The 22,645-nt window shown below is 46.2% G+C and overlaps 1 protein-coding gene across 4 annotated transcripts in view; it reads left to right on the top strand.

Annotated features, from left to right (window-relative positions):
- CD207 (CD207 molecule) overlaps positions 1-22,645 on the top strand; it is a 53,210-nt gene that overhangs the window by 28,755 nt on the left and 1,810 nt on the right. The window contains exons 1-6 of one of the 4 annotated variants that reach the window (XM_043603615.1): positions 15,504-15,607; positions 15,700-15,816; positions 17,179-17,553; positions 18,155-18,306; positions 19,339-19,457; positions 19,931-20,866. In XM_043603615.1, the coding sequence (XP_043459550.1) occupies positions 15,532-15,607; positions 15,700-15,816; positions 17,179-17,553; positions 18,155-18,306; positions 19,339-19,457; positions 19,931-20,081 (990 nt within the window). In that variant the 5' untranslated portion in view covers positions 15,504-15,531 and the 3' untranslated portion in view covers positions 20,082-20,866. Of the gene's footprint in view, positions 1-15,503; positions 15,608-15,699; positions 15,817-17,178; positions 17,554-18,154; positions 18,307-19,338; positions 19,458-19,930; positions 20,867-22,645 lie in introns of those variants that run through there. The other 3 variants (XM_043603614.1, XM_043603613.1, XM_043603616.1) reach the window with 3 other exon arrangements.

The following is a 22,645-nucleotide window of genomic DNA, read 5'->3' as shown; positions in this document are numbered from 1 at the left end:
GGAAGCTCTGAAGATACAAGCTGGGACAACTGTAGGGCTCCCCTCACTTGTTTCCTTCATCTCAGGGATCATGTCTTGCATTGCCTGATAACCAGTGTCTTAAAGATCATTGTTTCCTGAATGCTGTCTCTTCTTCTCCTATTATTCCACCTTGGCCAGAAGTAGAACTCTTCATTTGACCACTTTAGTTCTCCACTAGGCAAGTCAAATTCTTGGATGGCTTTAAAGACACCACTAGAGGAGTCCCAGGGCATCACAGGAGGTTTGGACCCAGCCTCTGTTCTCAGAGTTCACATAGTAAGGCATCATTCCTCCTTAAACTAAGTGGATATGATTGGTATCACAGGTGTGTGATGTGTCTGTTTCTGTGGTCTCACAACAGAGACCTCTGGGATATGCACCGAGTGCCACAGTGTCAGGAAACAGTCTTTCTACCTAGTTGGTCATTGTCGTCTTGGTCAGGGGTCCCTATGACACAGGCTTATGGACAAAGTTGCTTCCTGGTTCCTTTCTTTCTTTTTTTCTTTCTTTCAAGTAAGCTCTGTGCCCAATGTGGGACTTGAACCCATGACCTGGACATCAAGAGTTGCACGTTCCACCAACTGAGCCAGCCAGGCACTCTGCTTCTTGGTTTCTATGTCCTCCATCAAGACATGTTTGCCACAGGGGTTCAGATACTGCTTTCAGAAAAGCAACAAACACTTGGCTACATAGCCCTTGGCTGGAAATTTCCTCACTATGGTTCCAACTTGGGAAGCCTCAGGATCTGAGCAGCAGCAGGGCTATGGAGACCAGGGAACACCTGGAGGCCAGGCTTGGCCACGGTTGGTGCACACCTGCTGGCTCCCCAGCTCAGTCACCACCCACTACCCCACCTACAAGGGGGGGTCAAGCTGCACTAACAGTTTGTTTTAAAAAGAAAATCATAATGTGAGTCTAATCATGAAGAAACAATCAGACAAATCTAGAATTGAGGACAATCTACAAGCAACTGGCCTGGACTCTCCAAAATATCAATGTCATGAATGATAAAAAGAGGTGTGTGGGATAGCTGCGTGGCTCAGTTGGTTAAGTATCTGACTCTCGATTTTTAAAAAAATTTTTTTTAACGTTTATTTATTTTTGAGACAGAGTGAGACAGAGCATGAACGGGGGAGGGTCAGAGAGAGAGGGAGACACAGAATCTGAAACAGGCTCCAGGCTCTGAGCAGTCAGCCCAGAGCCCCACGCGGGGCTCGAACTCATAGACCGTGAGATCGTGACCTGAGCCGAAGTCGGCTGCTTAACCGACTGAGCCACCCAGGCGCCCCTGACTCTTGATTTTGACTGAGGTCATGATCTCATGGTTCATGAGTTCGAGCCTCATATCAGGCTGTCTGCTGTCAGCACAGAGCCTGCTTCGGATCCTCTGTCTCTCTCTCTCTGCCCCTCCCCTACTGGTCCCGCCCCCTCTCTTTCAAAATAAATAAACTTAAAAAAAATGTATGTGTATGTGAGTGATGGTGAGGTGGTGAGGCTGTTCCAGGTTACAGGAAACTACAGGACCATGACAATAAAATGCAGTGTGCAAACTTTAATTGGATCCTAGAGTCAGGAACTTCCCCCACCAGCTCTAAGGGACTTTGTTTTTTTTAGATGTTTATATATAGTTTAGATATTGCAGCCACATTATATTCCTTGGATGTGGTAATGGTATTATGATTGTGGAGGAGAATGTCCTTGTTTTCAGGGTAAATGTGGAAATATCAAATAATGCTTCAGTGCTACAATTTACTTTCAAATGGTTCAGCAAAAAAAAAAAATGTATATGTACACACACACAAATAAATGCATTTCCAAGTTCAAAGGACCTGAGGAAGAAACAGGTTTGGAATATTTCCAAATGTGAATAAATCCCATGAAAAGGAGTGGTGAGAGATGGGAATGTGGAGAGAGACAGGTGCCAGATCCTGAAGGGTTTTGTTGAAGATGATAGATTTTTAATTTTCAGGGTAATGAGAATCCTTTGAAACAAGAGACTGCCAATCCCATTATGCATCTAATTTCTTCCCATATACCTGGAAAATGTCTCTAGGATGTCCAGGTGCCTGGAGCTGCTACACCCATGGAAAGGGTTTTTGTTCTTTGTAGACATGTAGCCTTCCCCCTCCACCCATTTTTCTGGTGATGAAACACCAGGCCTTTGTGGTCCTCGTGGTTCTTGCTCCAGGGAAAGTACCCAGCAGCCAGGGGATTCCCTTGTCAAGTCACCCACTCCCCAGAAGGTAACTATAGGCCATACCCAGGCAAGGGAGCCATGCCCACATCTGGGAGTTGTGGTCCTGGGGGACAATCAGGCCTCTTGTGGCCAGGGAAGAGGAACAGTTCATTCTGGAATTTACAGAGAGAACTTAACGCAGGCAGTAGCACATTGTTGGTGGAAATGGACAAGTAAATACTCAGAATGGAGGATCCCCAAAAGGAACGGGGGCTCACTCCTTCTCTGGGTCTTTATATCTTTCCCCTCTCTGGGTCTCCCTGATAGCATTTAATAGTACTCCTGTCCTCTTGTCCCAGACCTACAGCTGAATTTCCTCCTCTCCTTCCTGGAGTGCAAGGCTGGAGAAAAACCACATAATTGGATAGATTGGGCCGCAGGAGGAAAACATTACTTGTCCCTTAGTGGTGTGCTGGAATTGGCCCTTACAGGCGCTCAAGAGCCTATCATGTGCATCTCTTCTCAACTCTGCTTTCAGTGACATTGTGTTGGTTACTTGATGGCCACAGTGGAAATATTTACACAATGACAATGGCAAATATTACAAATCAGGGTTTCCCCTCTAGAACTGGAGAGCCAGTTTTAAACATCTTTGAGCATACTGCTGCATATTACATTTGTTTAAAATTGTCTTCTACCTTTTTTTTTTTTTTTTTTTTTTTCGATACTGAAGTTTCTCAGGACTTTTCTCTTCTCCTGGACTAACGGACTTAATCTTGAGAGTAGGTTTAACCTTGAGCATGGTGTTCATGAAAAAGATCTTAGAAACTTCAGGAGAAAAATATCCATGTGCCCCCTCCCCCCGCAAATACAGGGAAACAGACTATTTAAAGTATGTCCTGATAAAGAGGTGTATTGAGAAAATCCACAAAGAGCACCAGTTTTACTCTCCTGCCAGTGGGAAGACTTGTTGAAAGGGGATAATCCTGTTCTGTTTTCGTATAACAAAGGAATCTTTTAGGATGTCTGGACTTCAGAGATTGTTATGTACTGTGAAGTGTAACCTTTAATTCTTAAAAGGCATAATTCTGATTGGTAGTCACTCAATAGTTCAATGCCCTGATAACAATATTTACATTGATATATTCTTTCCTGAGGGTAGAACTTGCAAGGTTTTAAGTTAGTCCAGAAAAAGAGCTTTGGCGTTTCCCTTGCCAACCTCCATGCATGCTAGATTCCTTTTTCAAAGGGTCTGAGAGCCTTTGAAATGTACAGGGCTGCTCTGAATTACAGGGCCACCGTGAATATGTGGTCTCAGGGCTGCCTGTCTGTTTCCTTGTCTTTGGCAAGCTTCCTCTTCCATTCTCCTCCGCTATGATGCTAGATCTGCATTCTTCATTTCAGTTTCCCCGGGACAACTCCAGTAGATCTTTCCTCCTGCCTCACCAAACAACCGGGAAAGAGCAGGGGGGAAATAGTCACAGAGAAGCTTACAGGCAGATTTCTGAGGAAAATGGTGCAGTGGGAGCTGACTAACCAAACCCCTCCACCTGATTGGAACGAAAACAACAAAATGAGTAAAAAGTAGCAAAGACCTCACCAGCAGGGCCTAAACTCCAAGCTCAGAATGCTAAACATTTTGAAAAGTACCTAGCCCTAAAATTTGGACTCTTAAAATTGAAATGGGATTGTATAACCCAACATAGTTCTTTCTGGAGAGTGATAGGGGGCAAAAGGGGGCCCACAAACTACACCAAACCCATCACCAGATCCTGTTAATTCTGCTCCTAAATATATCTAGAATTCTCGTAATTTCTCTGTATATTCATATTTTTAATGGGTTGTTTTGTGTCACACAGGAAAGTTATTCATGTGGATTGTTTTGTCCATATGATTATTAAACTATCTTACCAATTTAAATAACTCTTCCGGATGGTTCTTTCAGATTTCATGGGTAAAAAATCATATCATCTACAAATAATAATAACCTTGTCTTCTTCCCTTAAAAAAATAAAGGTTGGGACTTACATGAAGGAAACTAAAAAATGTTGACTGACAGATATAAAGGAAATAGACATCACGTGGATCTAGATGTAAAGACTATTTTAAGGATGTCAAATCTTCCTAACTTATTTTACAGCTTTACTAAAATTACTAAATTTACTAAAATTAACCTTTACATTAAATTGCAGTAGGACTTTGTTTTTTGTAACTTGCCAAAAGGTAATTTGGAAGAATAAGAATGGCTAAGAAAATTTTAATTTAAAAAATGGTTAAAAAGGGGGGATCTGCCATATTTTAAGATGTGTGGTAAAGCAATTAGTTTGGTAATATTAAAAGAATTCGAAGATTAATAAAACAGAATAGAGAGGTCTTTAGCAGACCTGAGAAGAAAACAATTAATGTCAAAGGATATATGTGAAATAATGGGGAAGGTACCTATTACTCAACAGAGTGGTACTGATATTTTGTGGGTAGCATGTCCTCTTTGGAAGGGGGTGACGATTTTTTGTGTGATTCAACTGGGGAAGTGGCAAGACCTCATAGAGCAAACTGGAACTTGGAAATCTGAGGGAACTGCAGTCTCTCTCTGAATCTTCCTTTTTTTGGCTTCAGGGCAGTGTTTCTCAGAGTGAGAAGTGTCATCCATTAAGTGTCAAAGAAAAATGGTAATGGAAACCCTGTTATAAACAGTGTTAAATAGATTTTCTTAACACAAGAATTCTCAGAACCCTTAATATGATCACAGTTACCAGGGATCTTCCTTTATATCTGTCAGTCAACATTTTTTAGTTTCCTTCATGTAAGTCCCATACAACATAGACAGTTTGCCAAACCGATTTAAGCTTTGAACCCATTTTGAGCATGCTCCTGGACTAGTGTTCCATTTAACACACTGTGGGAAAACTGGATCAATCTTATCTTAATAGGAAAGGAGATACCTTCATGGGTATATAAACTAGGGTTCTTGATGAAAACAAGTCCATGTCTGCATAATTTAAGCATCAAAGGAATTTATTGGAAAGGTAACCACTTGTTCTCAGACTTAATGTGAAGGCTTAGAAAATGAGACAGGACCAAAGAAAGGAGGACATACGAGAAGATTCCCAAGATGTCCCTTGAAGAATCTCAGATTCTTCAAAAATGCACTGAGGCAGTGCATTATTGTCTCAGTCATGCAGATGGTGGCATCTGATTGCCTGAGCCTGGGTAATGTGCCTGAGATTCAGCTGCCAGGGTGTTGGGAAGAAGAAATATCCAACCCTTTTTGTCTTTTGACTCAGCATTGTGGTCCTGTCTACCACTGATTTTGAGATTTCTCTTTATTTAGAAGGGCACTGATATCCTGGACAAAGAGACAAGTATCTCTATAGCCCAACACCCATGTACACCCTTTTCCTCATACTGACACTTCCTTAAGCTGCCATCACCTGCCCTAGTGCAGCTATGTGTTATCCAGACACGTCTTCTTTCCAAGAGTAGACAACCCACTGTCCTTTTGAATCATTTCAAGCAGCTTGAAGTCCAGGACCACGGAGTGATGGATCATCCTCTTTAGTTTTGTCATGATCTTATCTGGGTATTCTGAACAGTTGTATCCAAGGGAAAGTGAGAGGAAAAAGAAAGAAGAATGTAACTAAATTAAAAAAAAAAAAGATACATGACACAGCAAGAAGGAAATACAAGTATGGTGGCTTTAACCCTTGTTTCTGCTAAATTCATGAGGCCATATGACTGCCTTCCATAACGATTTATTCTCTCTTCAGCACATCAAGTGCCTAGTTTCTTTACTTGATGGGATGAGTCAGCCCTTAGTTTCTAAGCTGTCTCATTCTGTAGGTTGTCCCATTTGTTAAGAGTTCCAGAAGAATTCCAAACTTTACAGGTTGAAATAGAAGATAGTCCAGGGTATCTATTTCTTTCATTCCAGTCATAATTCTCCCTGCCTCCTGTGTTAGTTATCTATTTCTGCCTAACAAGTTACCCCCAGACTCAGTGGCTTTAACAGCAGACATGTTTGTTTTTTGTGGGCCAGGAATCCAGGTGTGGCTTAGCCGGGAACTTCTGATGCAACGTCTCTGATGAGGTTGCATTCAGGCTGTTGGCTGCAACTGTGGTCTCATCTGAAGACTCAGGTGATGGGGGAGGGTCATGCTTCCAAGCACAAGGGCATGAATACCAGAAGGCAGAGATCCTTGGAAGCCATCTTAGAGGATACCTACACATCCCATTTGTGTGTCAGTGAACCTTCTTCTCTTGAACGTCAGGATCAACCATCCTATGTGGTAGATACGGAGATACACTTCCCAGATCCCCCTTCAAAGAAGAATCTGTTGCCTGAACTGTTGTGGAGTCGGTGGGGGGGGGGGGCTGTCAGCAGATAGTCTCCAGCTTTCAACTCCTTCAGGGAGCCTCAGTTACAGAGATACCCTCACCCAAATGCATGTCCTTCCCTGAGTGGCCTATACCAAATGAATGATTATGGCAGGGTCAATCAGGTATGGACATTTTAACCTAACATAGGAAAGTCTGGTGGGCCATTTATGCTGTAGCTCCTCATGGGGCCTATTGAGGTTTGTTGGCCTGTACTACAATTCAGCAATTCAGCTTATGCCCAACCCTATCTCCTCCTACTCCCCTTCCATAGATGTTGGTCTTTTATAAAAAAGTCTTGTACACCAAACTCCATCTCGGTGTCTGCTTTTGGAAAACCTAGTCTGAGACTTTGCCAAACCTATGATCATTTTTTAAAAACCTGTTTTTCCAGTGGCATGTGATGTTTGAAATAGCCTGGTAGCAGTCTCATCTCCTAATTCAGGAGAATCATTGTTGTGTTCTTTGGTGGAAATATTCCCTCCCCCTCCTTCCCCGCTGGGTACCCTAAGTCGGCAGATCCAGAGTTTCAGAAATGTAATAAGACCCTTGAGGATGGGTCATTATATATATGTCAATGTGAGAGATACTACCTACTTACACTCCTTGGTATAAATCCTCCAGGCCCATGTATTTTAGGGGAAGAAACAGCCATATTTTAAAGCAGGTGCTACATGCTACAGAACAGCTCCCAGTGTTTTAAGGCTTTGTCTCCCAGGAGGTACTAGAACTGACTCTTCAGCACTCAAGTCCACTGTTCTACAAGGCCACTTATTTCTGGGTGATGGACTACATGACAAATCCAATGAGGTTCATGGGCACAAACCCATCGCCTTTCTTCTTTCACTCTAAAGTGAGTTCCTTGGAAGGACTATGTTGTGTGGGACGCCATGATGTGCAATAAATGACTATGGATTGTGTTGCGGGTAGAAGGATGGCAACCAGTGAGAACAAACCTAAATTCAAAACGAGTTTCTTTGGCAATGACGACAAAGCACTGCCCCCCCCCCCCCCCACCCCATGATGGCAACCCACCTGCTGTTAGGTGGCACTCTGATCCAGCCAGGGAAAGATACCATTTTGAAGGTTCAGAGTTAGCTGCTGTGCTGGAAGATTGAGTACAGCGGTGACAGCACTGGAGAGGAGAAATCCATGCTATTGAGCCCATACGTAGCCAACAGACATGACACTTTGAACATAAGCCCACAGAGTAATCAGCTGGGCAAAGAGGCTGACTCTTACGCACAGAAGGGTCGTTCAGTTTACTGATTATTGAGAGTTCCTTCCTCTAGGGGGCTTTTTGGCAATATTGTTGTGGGACAAACATATTCATTCTCACTCTCAGGACCAATTTACTATCTCACTCCTGAAGGAAAGGGTCCAATGTAATCAATACGATACTAGGTAGATGAGTGTTTCCACCCCTATACGTATAGCAGTAGGAGTATCATTATTATGAATAGTGATCATAATAACATTTATTGAGTACTTACTATACACCTGTGTTTGTATTTACTCATTGAATCTCTATCAGAGCCCTGTGAGGCAGATATCATTGTCATGCCCATTTTACAGGTGAGGCAGTCGAAGCACAGAGAAGTAACTTGCTTAGGGTTATACATTGAAAGCAGCCACCCAGGTTTGAACCTGGCTGATCTGTCTCTGGAGCCTTTGTTTTCAAATACCGGACTGTGTCATCCCTTTATTTTAGTCTCTCCGACCTTCCTTCTTCCATTGTGCCAGCCTCCCTCAGCAGTCCCTCTTGCAGGAATGACTTTTTCTCTGCCATAAGGTTTACTCCCACATCTCCTTCAGATTCTCAGCTCAAGTGTCACTTTCCAGGGGAGCCTTCTCTAATCCCTACAGACAAGGTCTTGTCTTCTATATGCTCTGAGTGCTCCATGAACTTTTCCTTCGTGTCACTTAACGCAACACATGTGATGTACTTATTTCTGCTATATTTATTGTAAGCTCCAGTATTTATTGGAGCTAGTGCAGTCCTGGCACACAGAAGGCACACAATAAACATTTGTTGATGAGTTTGGTGAGAGGTTCAGGGCGTGTTCTTGATTCTCTGTGTTTGTGTTTCATGTGAGCAACTGACAGGGTGGTGGGTTACTCTTTTCAAGGCCCCGTGCACATATACTTGCAGGCCTAGAGCAGTTAAGCTATGGAGTCTTGAAGTTTGGGTCTTTTGGCCACAAGATAACTTGCTTCTTTTTTCCCCTTTCTGGTTCAAGATCATTAACTCTGAACAAGTGCTGCCAGACATTTTCACTCACCAGTCACCTAGATGGAGCAGCTCTTGTTACGCAGCATTAAAGTGTTTCCATATAAAGTTATTTCACGTCCCTTGAACTTACACAGGTGACATACACTCCCCTAAATCATCCACCCAACCGACGTAGGGAAGAGCAGGATTCCATGCCAGAACTCACGTTTTTCCACTGGATTGATGGTTTTTAACCCTGACTGCATGGAGGAGTCACTCAAGTCTGAATCCTAACCCACACCAAATAAGTCAGATTTGGGGGGGTGTGGCACTGTCATTTTTACAAATGTGTTCCAGGGGTTGAGGACCACTGCACTGGGTCCTAGACATGTGGCTCTCATTCTCTCCCACCCCACTCAGGGAAGGGGGCTCTGGGTGACAGCAGTGTGAGTATATAGTTGTCATGTAGTTGAGAGATATATTAGGAGAAGCAGATTTATTTTCAGGAAATGAAAGCATGAACCTATGTCTCTGTACTGTTTTTTAATAAAAGTAGTTTGGGAAAATCTCATATTTTACACCACTTTAAACTGCAAGGTTTTTGTTGTTGTTGTTATTGCTTTAGGCGTAATCACAGATACACTTTATTTTTCTTGCAAAAGAACGAGTGAATGCCAAGAATTATCCAGAGAGAATTGCATTCTCCTGCAGGGCAGGAGCCATGACTGTTTTGTTCAAGGCAGAATCCTTAACATCTAGCATAGAGCTTGCACACAGTGAGCACTTGACAAATTTCGCTGGATGAATAAATGAATGCTTGAGTGAATGAATGAGAGCAATACCATCCATTTCCGTGGGGATGTTCCCAGGGGAGGTATGATGGAAGACACTCATTCTAAGGGTACTGGATGGAAGCTGCTGCTGCGGGGATCAGGGACATCTGTAGGGAGCAGCGGGAGGCAAAGGAAGTTTAAGGTTCTAGTTAGGGAGACTGACTGAGTCCCCATTCACTTTATTTAAGATTTATTTATTTTTGAGAGAGAGAGTGTAAGTGGGGAAAGGGCAAAGAGAGAGGAGGACGGAAGATCCAAAGCGGGTTCTGTGCTGACAACAGTGAGCTCATTGAGGGGCTCAAACTCACGAGCTGTGAGATCATGACTTGAGCTAAAGGCAGATGCTTAACCGACTGAGCCAGCCAGGTCCCCCCCTCCCACTCCCCATTCACTTTAAATAGACTATTTAAAAAAAAAATTTTTTTTTTCAACGTTTATTTATTTTTGGGACAGAGAGAGACAGAGCATGAATGGGGGAGGGGCAGAGAGAGAGGGAGACACAGAATCGGAAACAGGCTCCAGGCTCTGAGCCATCAGCCCAGAGCCTGACGCGGGGCTCGAACTCCCGGACCGCGAGATCGTGACCTGGCTGAAGTCGGACGTTTAACCGACTGCGCCACCCAGGCGCTCCTGCATAGATTATTTTTTAGAGCAGTTTTATGTTCACAGTAAAATTAAACAGAAAGTATAGAGATTTCTCATACAGTCCCCACGTAGCCTTCCCCCAGCCTCCTCCACTATCAGCCTCGCCCACCAGAGCAGTACGTTTGTTACGGTTGATGAACCTACACCAACACACCATTATCACTCAAAGCCCATAGTTCACATTAGGGTTCACTCTTGTACATGTTATGGGTCTTGACAAATGTATATTGATAGATACTCACTATTACAGTATCCTACAGAATAGTTTCACTGCCCTAAAAATCTTTCATGTTCCACCTGTCCCTTCCTCCCTCCCGGTTATCCCTGGAAACTACTGATCTTTTTACTGTGTCCATAGTTTGCCTTTTCCAGAATGTCATCTAGTTGGAACCATATAGTATGTAGCCTTTTCACATTGGCTTCTTCCACTTAATAATATTTAAGGTTCCGTCACGTCTTTTCATGGCTTGATAGCTCATTTCTTTTTTGTACTGAATAATATTCTGTTGTCTGGGTATACCACAGTTTATTTATCCATTCATCTACTGAAGGCCTTAGACTTCTTTCATGTGTCCAGTATCAGACTCTATATCTCTCAAACTCTAAGGGTATATACCAAGCTTTCTGAATGGTTCTATTAAGGCTACTCTAACTTAATATGGTAGTCAGAATAATGGCCCCAAAGATGTCTACATTCCAATCCTCAGAACCTGGGAGTTTATAAAGTTACATGGCAAAGTGGAATTAGGGTTGATAATCATCTGGCTTTAAGGTAGAGAAATTATCCTGGATTATCTGGGTAATATAAAGGTCCTTAAAAGTAGAAGCAAAAGGCAGAAGTCTCTGTGTCAGAATGATGAGGTGTGATGGAAACTCAAAGTGCTGATGCTATGAACCAAGCAATGTGGGGATTAAAAAAGGGAGGGCTCATTTCCCAAAGGAAGGGGACTCTTGCTATCAGAAATGGAGATGGGAAGGATGCTGGGGAAAATAAGCAGAAGCCATCCTGTTAGATACTTATATAAATATATCCACATAGATATAGCTATGGAGATACACCCACCCACCCACACACACATACATGCATACATGTAGATAGTTAGAAAGAATAAATTGCACAGATTTTTTTATGGTAGGTAATTTTTTTTCTTTTTGCTTACCTGGATTTTTTTCTGTAATAAATAGCATTAGTGATATAAGAAATAAATAAAAGATTTAAAAAGGAAACTAGGCAGGGGTCCCTAGGTGGCTCAGTTGGCTAAGTGTCTGACTTCGGCTCAGGTCAGGATCTCACAGTTTGTGAGTCTGAGTCCTGCCTTGGGCTCCACACTGGCTGTGCAGAGCCTACTTAGGATTCTCTCTTCTTCTCTCTCTGCCCCTCCCCCACGTTTGCACACTCTCTTTCTCTCTCTGTGTCAAAATACATAAATAAACTTTAAAAAAAACTAGGCATACTTTCCCCAAGAGCCTTTTGTTACTTTCCCGACACGAATCTGCCTTTCCTACTAAGGTCACAGGCAAGAGCTCTTTGATTTGGATGGTTCAGAGGAGCTTCCTCAGCCCAAAACATGGTGATCCTTCTGTGTAACCAGGCTACTCACCCATATCCACACCACACCGGTTGCCACCAGATGTAATGGCCTGTTCACTGAGGTCTGGCCCATTGTCATCATTCCAGAGAAACCTGCCCCTACATAATATCCTAAAAAAGAGGAACCCATTCCCAACATCAAGGGAGACTGGAGAGGCTTCCTGAACTGTCCTTCATCCTTTAATCCTTCCCAGAATTAAAGATGTACATTTTGTCCACAAGAGGAACACTATTTCTGGAGACAGTATCTCTAGCTGTCTTTCTTCTTGCACCTGGTGCAAAGTGGGCATCCTAGGAGAACTGGAGGATGAATGGTACTCCCACCACTGCTTTTGTGTTGGTTTCTCTGCCCTGTCTCCTGTTGCTGGGACACATACCCAGAAGTCAGCCTAGAATCCCTTGGTTATCTGGGGTCTGCTGGTCAAACCTGACATCACATTATACACAGGAGTCCCCTCGGAGGCTGTGGAAAGCCTGACCAGCTGTCACAGTGTCTTCATTCTCATCTCATAGCCCTTCTCCCCTCTCCTCTCTGCACCCCCCTCCCAGGCCTCCCCATCCCCTTTCCCAGTGTGTTGTCCACTCTGGTTTCCTCCAGGCCTTGACTGGAGGGATTGGGATTGCTATCCTTGGAGATGACTTTTGGCTCTTCTGGGGCATTTCAAGCAACCCAGGTCTCTTCTCCACTTCCACTGATTATGGCCATGGTCCATCTCCAAGCAGAAGGAGAATCCCAACCAGAGAAAGGGGAAAGTGGCAAAACTGTTTCCTTCCTCCATCCTTCTCCAAAGAAAGTCTTAGAACCCCAAGGTCATGGCAAGTGGAGAAACAGAGAAATGAGCATGGACTTCCCTTTCTCTCATCACGGCAGTGATTTTTGGTCACTCTAAGTCTGACCCAAAGTTCCTCCTCTGTTTAGAAGAGCTGGGATCTCCTGAGTGTCCAGGAGAGCCTCCCATTTTCCTGGCAGGAAAGTATGGCTGAGGTATTCGCCTCTTGCTTTGTCTTTTTCCTCCAAGACTGTCAGGTCAGGGGCCAGATAGGCACCCAGAGGGATGCATGGGAGACATGCTCAGTCAGTACCTGCAGATAGATGAGCATGGCCGTAGGAAAATAGCTTGTGACTGTTCTTCCCCACAAAGTGGGAAATGAAACTCCTCATGGCTGGGACTTTTACATCCACCATCTCTGAAACCCTGGTGGGTCCACAGCCCAAGATTCTGGTTGCTTCTTGCTTAGCTTCCTCATGCTGGCTCAGTAGAATATCTATGTGAGGCCTCCATTCCCACCACTCAGAGCATATGCCCCCCCAAGCCCAGCCCCTTCTTATGCAGTGGGCTCAGCTTGGTGAGGTCTCTGGATCCTTTCCTGGGACTAGTGAGAAGGCATATAGGTGTTTCATTAATACCTGATGCTACGAACCAGCAGAAGCTTGGGAAAAGCCAACTTTTGGACAGAGAAGGAAGAGTCCACACACTCCAGGTTAGGCAGACTCTCCCACATGCCTCAGGAGGTGACTAAGACCTTATAGGCCCCTTCTACCAGAGCCTTCAGTAATTTGGCTTCTTCTCCACCCCAGGCTCTGGACTATGACAGGTTGTAAATGTAGGGCCAGGGGCTAGGAGCAGAAGGGCTGAGGCAACTCTGAGGTTTGACTGGGTACAAGCATGAGATCCCAGAACCAGAACATTCTAATCCCTTCTGAACACTGGTGGAACCAAGGTTCTGTAACCAAATGAGCCACCTGGAGAGAGTGAGATATAGTCATAAATGTTCAGAGACAGGCAATAAGGGATTAGGTAATGTCAAAGGTTAGAACAGGTAGCAGTTCTGGAAGCTACAGACAGAATGTGGATGGGGAGCAGATGAGATGGGGTGAAAGGCCACCACCCTGTGGCCCAGGTTCTTTCCCACCACTTGGGGAGTGTGGCGAGGAGTCCTCTCTGGGTCAGTCCTCATCCAATCAGAGGAGGAGCTCCAGTCTGAGGCCTAGTCAGCCTGGAGAGAGAGCAGCAAGGGGCCTGTAAGTACTGGGCTGACTAGGGGGGTGGGGTCCTCTCACATATCAAAGCAGCAAAAGCCTCTGCAAGGATAGGTAGCTATTTACTTGTCCCGCCCTCATTTGTTTCCACCTCCTGTCCCTGGTACCACACTGTCGTCCATATCCATTGGCTCACATTCAGCAAGCCTCGGCCAGCTTTCTAGTCCTGTGGCCAGAATTTTCATGCATTATTGAGTAAGATGTAAATCATACTTCTCTCATGTCTTTGCTGTGGAAATAAATGAATGATAATGTCAGTAGCTTCTGGAAGACAGATCCTAATCCACAGACTTAGGTTTCAGAATTGAGTAATGATCAGCCATCAACTCCCATCCACTAATCTTCCACCTATATGGCTAGCCAGCCAGTCAACCTTCTGTCCATCTATCTAATTATCTGGACCAACTCCCTTCCTTTTCTCCTTCCCTCCCTGTCTCCTTTCCTCACTTCCACCCTTTCTTTCCTGTCTTCCAAGTAATATTTGTTTAGAATGTGTTATGTACCAGGTTTCTCTGATGTGACCGATTTCTTCAAAGCATGAGAAGCTTCCCAGGAGAGAACTTAGTCCTTCACTGAGCCCCAGATAAGCTCCTATTTGCCCTTAGCTTCTCCCACATATGAAAGAACAGTTCCTGGTCCGATGACATTGAGCCTCCCCACTTTGGGAAGCTCGTAAGTGCAGGAAGCAGGGAGGAGAACCCACATCTTACATTTACATTTTGAATCTCCAAACCCTACTTTTATAAAGGGATGCTGTATCATCTAAGATGACTTGACAACAGAAAGTATTTTATTTCAGCGGTCTCCTTACTGGTCTCCCTGCTTCCAGGCTTTCCACACCCTCTTCTATGCTCCTCGCCACCGCCAGAGTGAACTTTCTCCAGTGTCCCTGCCCTTGTCTCTCTCCTGCCTGAAGTCCTTCATTGGCTCCGTGTCACCCATAAACCAAAGTTCAAGCTCCTTAATATGACCCAAGAGGATCTTCATGATCTGACCCCAGGTGCCTCTTTAGCCCCCTGCCCTTCCCCTTCTTGTCACAGTCTTTACACTCCAACACCATCAACTGGCACTCCATGCTGTCTTATGCCCCCATACTTCTGAGTGTGCTAATCCTTCTACCTGGAGCTTTTTACCATTATTCCATTCTTTGTACTTCCTTTGGATGGCATGTATTCTTCTATTGTTATGCTCATAACACTGTATCGTAATTTATTTGCTCAAGTCTGTCTTCTGCTGGAGTACAGACTGTGAGTTAGTCATCTTTGCGGCCCAGTCCCCGTACAGCGCCTCGTACCTAGGAGGCAACCCATGTGCATTTGTGAGATGCATGCATGCATAGATGGATGATGGATGAGCGGAGTCTTCTAAGAGAAATAGAGCAGCGTTGGGACAATATGGTTAAAGTGTCCATGCAACAGGCCCCTGGGAGAAGAAGACACGTGGCCTCTTCTTGAGAGCTCAGACCTTTGCGGAGATGACTGATCTGTGGCTGAGGCCAGGCAAGGTGTCTAAGCCAGGAATGGGGAACTTTGGGGTGACATGACGGCCTCCTGTGGGACTCACTTCCCATTTTTTCTGGATAAAATGCCCTTGGGGAAACAGCTGAATGTACCTGTGCTGCAGGTGCAAGTGTGCAGGATGAAGGCTGCTGAGAGCGAGGTCTCGGATGTGCACTTCAGTGTAGATAAACAGAACATCTCTCTCTGGCCCCGAGGCAAGCACCAGCCTCCGCTCAGAATCTGCTTGGTGCCCTGTGTTCTGCTGTTGGCAGGTCCTTCAACACATGTTCTCTTCTTCTTCTGGCAGAGCCTCCTCCCAAGACGGGTCCATCTCTGGTTCTGAGGAAATCTCTCACAGTCCGGGCTGCAGTCATCATCCTGACGCTGGGCCTGGCTGCTTCCATCCTGCTGCAGGCTGTTCTCTGTAAGTCCTCACGTTCTGTCATCCAAGCTTGGTCTTTCTCCACAGTCAGCCGGCTCCCTCAACATCCAGACCCTCTGTTCAGTTGTGTCTCCCACCTCTGGCTTTTCCATTTGTCTCGTTTCCCCTCTTTCCAGGGGCAGTCTCTGGGTCCCCTGTTCCAAGTGAGATGAGCTGCTGCTCTCTCCTTCCCAACCCCGGGGAGATTTTCCGGATTGAGATCAGCACTTGCATGCTTGGGCTCAAGGATATGCTGCTTTGTCCCCAGGAAACATTCACCCATTTCTTCATCCCGTGTCATTCCCACTCCGCCCCCGAGCTGTGTTTTTTTGTGTGGAATCTTGTGGGCAGCTGTTAACAGTGAGCAAAATGGTTTTTGATCCCACAAAGAAGGGCTTCTAACTGCATTCAGCCCCGACTGACTAGGTGGAGAGTCTCCCAGTGAGCCAACAGATCTCCTGGTTCACCATTCTCACCAGGACCCCTTCATGTTCTTTTCATTTATCTTCCCATTCCTGCTGAGGTCATGTCAAGGGAGACTTCCTACTTGTTCACTGGTTGTGTGACTTATCTTTCCTCTTCTTCTGCTCTGCCTAACCCCTCATGTTCTCTGCTAGCAGAGCCTTCTTCCTCCCACCAGGTCTCCAGAAAGCAGGGGGAGGCAACATCTGTCTTCTCCCTTCAAGGCTTTGGGACATATTTGGTCTCAGACTAGGAGCCTCTGAGCAGAGTTTCCTCTTGGTTTGTTTTTGGTCTCCTATCTGCCACCCGAGCCTGTAGCCTGAGCAGAGTGTCATGGTGGGTGGGATAAGGGAAGGGTAGAAATGGTTTCATAATTCCCTCTTTCCATATTCTCTGGAGAAGTCACTTCCAGATTGGAAGTCTGCACGCCTGGCCCCCATCATGGCCACAGGGGGCCTGTGGGTAGATGTGGGAAGGGTGCTGCCCTAGTGGATGCCACTGTAGGGGCCTCTGGAAGGAGGAACTGGGAATCAAGTGATGGAGCCCCCAGGGATGCAACAAGGAAGTAACTGAGGGCATCCTTTTACCAAATGTGCCTCAAATATGCAAAGCAAGTTTAGGACTGGGTACTAATCCCTGCTTCTGCCTCCCTATGAGGTCCTCCAACAGACAGTCTGTGTTTTATCAATCTGTGCATTACCTGCATCTGCAAGAGTTCCCAGCAAGTGCTAGGTGCCCATCACATGTTTGTTGAATGAATACATTATGAGTGAATGGAGGGTAAGCAACAGCTCTTTGGGTAGCTTAAGCTTATCCCTTACTTTCTCTTCCTTTTATCACCCTGACAACACTCTGAGTCCCTGGGAGTCCCTTTGCCTGACGTCTTGACTTTCTCAAATCCAGATCCCTGGTTTATGAGTACAATATCAAATGTAAAGAACAATGCTCAGTTGCTGAAAGGCCGTGTGGACAACATCAGCGCTCTGGGCTCTGAGATTAAGAGGAATAGAGGAGGCGTGGAGGCAACCGGCATTCAGGTCCAGAAGGTGAATGCCAGCCTGGATCATGTGCGTTCTCAGATCTGGAAGTTGGAAACTGGTGTGAAGGAAGCCAATGCACAGATACAGATGTTAACAAGAAGTTGGGAGGCGGTCAATGACTTAAATGCCCAAATTCCAGAGTTAAAAAGAAATTTGGATAAAGCCAGTTCTTTAAATGCAAAGGTCCAGGGACTCCAGACCAGTTTGGAGAATATCAGCAAGGTGCTCAAACAGCAAAGTAAGTGATTCAGAAAAGAACGTTGTAAGCTGACCAGTGGCCTGTGGAGCCTTGCCAGCTTCAGGCATGAGGCCATTGGGCTGGCACGTGTGGAGGGAAGGGGAAGAGGAGCTGGGCAGACATGGTTGGAAAGTTAAGAAACAAGGGCTCAGCAGTGGGCTTGGAGGACTTAGGGGCTGTTCAGGAGAAAAGGGACCAGGGACCAGCATGGGTTCTCACACTAAGGCACAGAGTATGAAGGCATTAAGGAGTCTCTCTGTCCTGGCCCAAACCTAGCCATCAATCCATTAAGTTCCATCCCTGGAGTGTGGGGGCTCAGCCACTTGTGATGGCCAACAGAGAATTGTTTCCTCTTAGGAGGAGGGACCGATTCTTGATCAATATTTTTAACTCTCCCCTATCTAAGCCCAGATACTCTACCACTCTCAGCTAGACTTTCAGCATGTGACACAGTGTCCCTGAGCCCTTACACAAGGACCCAAGGACCCCAGAACCCAGCCCCATTTGCTGCTGTCTCTGGGATCCCACTCGAGAACCACCCCCAGCCAGCACCCAGAGGAAACAGGAACCCCAGTGTTCATCTTTCATCCTTGTTCTCCAGATGACATTCTGCAGATGGTTTCTCAAGGCTGGAAGTACTTCAAGGGGAACTTTTATTACTTTTCTCAAGTCCCAAAGACCTGGTACAGTGCCCAGCAGTTCTGTGTGTCCAGGGATTCACACCTGACCTCAGTGGCCTCGGAGAGTGAACAGGTAAGTTCACTTTGAGGCAGCTCAAAGAAGGGGGTGTATTAACAGCCATATCAGGAAGGATGGGCAAGATTATGGTGCAGTAATCCCCAAATACCAGTGACCTAACAATGAGGGATTACTTCTCAGTTGCACTACATGTCCAACAAGGGCCTGCAAGGGGTTCTGCCTGTGTGGTCACTCAAGGACCTAGGCCAAAGGAGACTCCATCTCAGTGTATGGTTCCACAGTTGCTGAAATAGGGAAGGAGAACATGGCAAATCGTATGTTGGCTCTTAAGCATCTGCCTGGAAATCACAGATATCACTTTTGCTCACATTTCATTGGCTAAAGCAAATGATGCAGTGGTCCCAGCTTCAGAGAGGGCAGGGAGGTACAATCTTTCTAGGTGCCCAGAAAACAAAAACGTTTGTGAATAACATTAATAACACTACATAACCCTACCTAGTCTCCTACCTAGTGAGCAAAATATTGAACGAGCCCCTTTCATCTGGGAGGTGGACTAGTAGAGCAGGTAAGAGTGTGTGCTCTGGGGTCTAGAGCCCTAACCCTGCTCCTAACTGGTCCCAGAGCCTGGGTAGTTATTTAACTTCATTAGATGGGCCTATTGATCAATGAAGCACACATGATAATAGTACCTGCTTCAGAGAACAGCTGACTAGATGCATATAAATGCACGGTGCCTTGCACATATTAAGCGCTCACTGCATTTCAGTTATTAGTATCTGGGCCCTTCTCCTGGGGTCCCTGCTCTGGGGTTTAGCTGAGTCTTTCTTGTACTCCAGAACCTACTTCCTGAGGAGCAGAAAGGCCCAACACCTTGAGACCTGAGTCTGTTAGTTGCGGGGAAAAGACAAAGACTTTGGAAGATGGACTCTGGGCAGGGACAGGAAGGGGCTTGAGAGAGGTCAGTGTGTGTGTGGTATGTGGGGGCTGGCACTGAGGACAGAGAGAACAAGAACAAAAACACCCAGAGAGACAGATGTTCCACTTGCACATTGTAGCAGGTGCCTCACTCCTTCTCCTTCCCTGTAGGAGTTTCTGTACAAGATGGCAGGTGGACTTTTCTACTGGATCGGCCTGACCAAAGCCGGGAGTGAGGGGGACTGGTACTGGGTAGACGATACTCCATTTAACAAGGTCCAGAGTGCAAGGTAAGCCCCAGAGCCTCCTTCCCAGCCTGACTTTCCTGGGCCAGGACCAGGGCATGAAGGACGGGGTGACTACGGGGTTTGTGGTTCTTCCCCGTCCTCAGGTGGTAGGAACACTGAGCTGAGATCTAGCTCACCTTTGCCACCAATTTCCTGTGGGACTGGGGACAAATCCATGGCCTCTCCGTGCCATCTGGGGTTTGGCGGCATGGCCTTCTACCCATCCTCGGCAGATCCCCTGTTCTACGTCTCAGTCTTTGCAGTGTGGGTTTGCGGAGGGCCTTGAGAGTGGTGGGCTGGCTTGGCTCTGAGTTGGGAGAGTGATTTCAGGCTTTGAGATTGACAGCTCACCAGCCCCCTTCCTCTCAGGCATGGGTACAAAAACTTGTGATGCTATCACTCAGGACCAAAGCTGGGATTGAAGTCACTCATTTCTTCATTGGATGTAAGTTTTTCTTTGTTTTTTCCTTTGGTAGGTTCTGGATTCCAGGTGAGCCCAATAATTTTGGGAACAATGAACACTGTGCCAATATAAAGATGTCCTCGCTTCAGTCATGGAATGATGCCTCCTGTGACAATAAGCTCCTTTTCATCTGTAAACGGCCCTACATACCATCAGAACCATGACGGGACTGGTCCCCAGCTTGCACGTTGAGCTCTGATGCTTCTTGAACTAGAGAACCTGCCTCTGTTTCTTCCATATTCCGGGATGACTTTGCACCTTCACTTTTCTGGCTTCAAAATTGTCCCAGAGGCATCCTGGAGTTCATCTGCTTTGGCTGGGAATTCTCTGACCCCATAGAGGCAGCTGGAGTGGAAGGGAGATCTTGGAAAAGGAGAGGAGGGCGGAGAGGATTTAGAAGTTCAAATTGCCTCAGGAAGGTGATCAGAAACTTGCGGTTCCCTTTCCCTTCAGAGAAGCCTCAGTTTTATCACATGAAAGTTGCTTCAGACCACCCAAGTGGTTCTCCTGATACCGATGTTCAGGGCTTTTCCAATTGATCCCCCAGAATTCCCATTTGCCTGCTTAGGGGGCCGTGTTCTCAGTGGGAAGAGCTCGGCTCTTAGAGACCCCGTCTAGGCCCTGTTCCCATTGCTCTCCATCCACATCCCCTGAGGTCTAAGCCCCTTCTTCTCTGAGATGCGGGCAACTGGTTCAGCTCGGGGGCTGACACGGCAATGAGTCTCTGTTAGAGCTGGACCAGCATCCACGCTCCTTCTTGCTCCCCTTTGCTCGGCAAACTCTGAGGCCCAGCTCTGTCTTCTACAGTCCTCTGCCCAGCCCCCCCTGTTTCACCTCCTGCACATCCTCTTTCATCTGCATTTCCTCTCTTCCCTTTAGGGACAGAGTTCACCTGCAAACTTCATCAGAGTCAAATGCTGCCTGGGTAAAGCATGTTTTACCTCTGTGAGCATGTTTTGTTCCCAGCTGTACAGGTGAATATGCCGGCAAGGCCATCTGCTCTACCACACATAGAGTTCTGGGGTATCCCCAGGAGATAGTTGGAGGCCCCAAAATGACAAGGGGTAGAGAAGATTCAGCTCCGGAAACGCCACAAATATGAGCAATGCTTACCCTTGGTTTTTATTGAACTGAAGGAGAGTGAGGTCTGCAGCATCATGTCCCTCCTGGTGGTCTTTCCTCTCAGAAGCTCAGTGGACAGTCTGTTGCCTGGCTTTGCTCCTGAAGGTGTAAAGTTGACATTATTTCCCATCCTTCACGAAGACCCTGTTTGTGGGTATCAGGTCCTGGTGCCCTGGTCCAGTGGCTGAGGCAGGGATCTAGGCAGGGGCTGTACTGCCAGGAGGGGAGCAGAGAAGGAGAAGGAAGGAGGTGGTGCGAGCACAGGAGTGGGCTCAGTAGGGCGTCCTCCTCTCCTTCGGTCCTCATTAGGGCTCTCAGTAGGGTCCTGAGGACAGGACATTTTCCTTCAATGACTGTGACCAGCAGGTGGTGTTTTGGGTGCAAAGGGGTCAGGCTTAGGGCAGGGGCATTAGGAGGAAGCTTGAAGTAACATGGGGCAAATGGGATTTTTAAAATATGGCAATGGCAGGGCACCTGGGTGGCTCCGTTAGTTAAGTGTCCAACTTCTGTTCAAGTCATGATCTCACGGTTTGTGAGTTCGAGCCCGACATCGGGTTCTGTGCTGTCAGCCGGAGCCTGCTTCAGATCCTCTGTCTGTCTGTCTGTCTGTCTCTTTCTCTCTACGCCCCTCCCCTGCTCATGCTCTTTCTCTTTCTCAAAAATAAATAGACGTTTAAAAAAATATGACAAGGGGGGGTGCCTGTGTGGCTCAGTCTGTTAAGCGTCTGACTCTTGATCTCAGCTCAGATCTTGATCCTACGGTCATGAGTTCAAGCCCCTCATTGGGATCTGTGCTTGTTGTGAAGCCTACTTAAAAAAAAAATGAAATAAAATAAAATAGGCAATGGATGAGGGATGGGCAGTCAGTGATCATGTCCATGCAGGAGCATTTGCAGGCCAGTTCCAGAGACTGCTGAAGTCTGAGGGAGGGAGTATCTCAGGGCAGAGAACATGGGCAAACCAATGTGGCTGCTGCAAGCATGAAAGAATTCTTCCACATTTCACTAAGAAACATTTTGTTGTTCCTACTCTTTGTAATTACAAGCAGCAAATTATGGGAGAATTTTATTTCTTCCCCATGTCGGGCCTCTAGTCATAGCATGAGCTGATACAGAAATTGAATACAAGCTGCTTCTAGGGAGCTATCCCATTGTGTTTTTGAACATTTCGCTTTCCCACCTGACACGTTCGTCCTGATATCTGAGCTGCCGCGTTGAGTAGCATGTGACCCAGCCCCACACTCCGCGTTCCTCCCTAGGTGGCACTTGTCACCAGGCCAGCTGATTCAGAGGCTTGTAGCGTAAGGCCTAAAATTTCATGTGCTGCTGTGACATCTTTGAGCCCCAGAGCCTAACTATGCATTCCCCTGATCTCACCAGATATGTCCCCCTACCTGGCTAGTTCCTCTATCCACTGGACCAGCTGCACTGCACCCAACTTTCAACCTAATGGGTTCCACTAACCCACCCACCAACCTGGGAAACTATTCCAATGAGACAATCATGTCCTGCAGGAATCAGGGCCCCTGTAAGTTCTTGTTACTGTGATGCCTGCCTACCACAGTCCTTGCTGGTTCACTGTGCTTGCAGGCATAACCCCTGTGGGA

The sequence above is a fragment of the Prionailurus bengalensis genome, chromosome A3, assembly GCF_016509475.1.
Source record: "Prionailurus bengalensis isolate Pbe53 chromosome A3, Fcat_Pben_1.1_paternal_pri, whole genome shotgun sequence".
Taxonomy (NCBI): domain Eukaryota; kingdom Metazoa; phylum Chordata; class Mammalia; order Carnivora; family Felidae; genus Prionailurus; species Prionailurus bengalensis.
The sequence above is the reverse complement of the archived record's forward strand: the minus strand, read 5'-3'. Positions and strand labels throughout refer to the sequence as shown.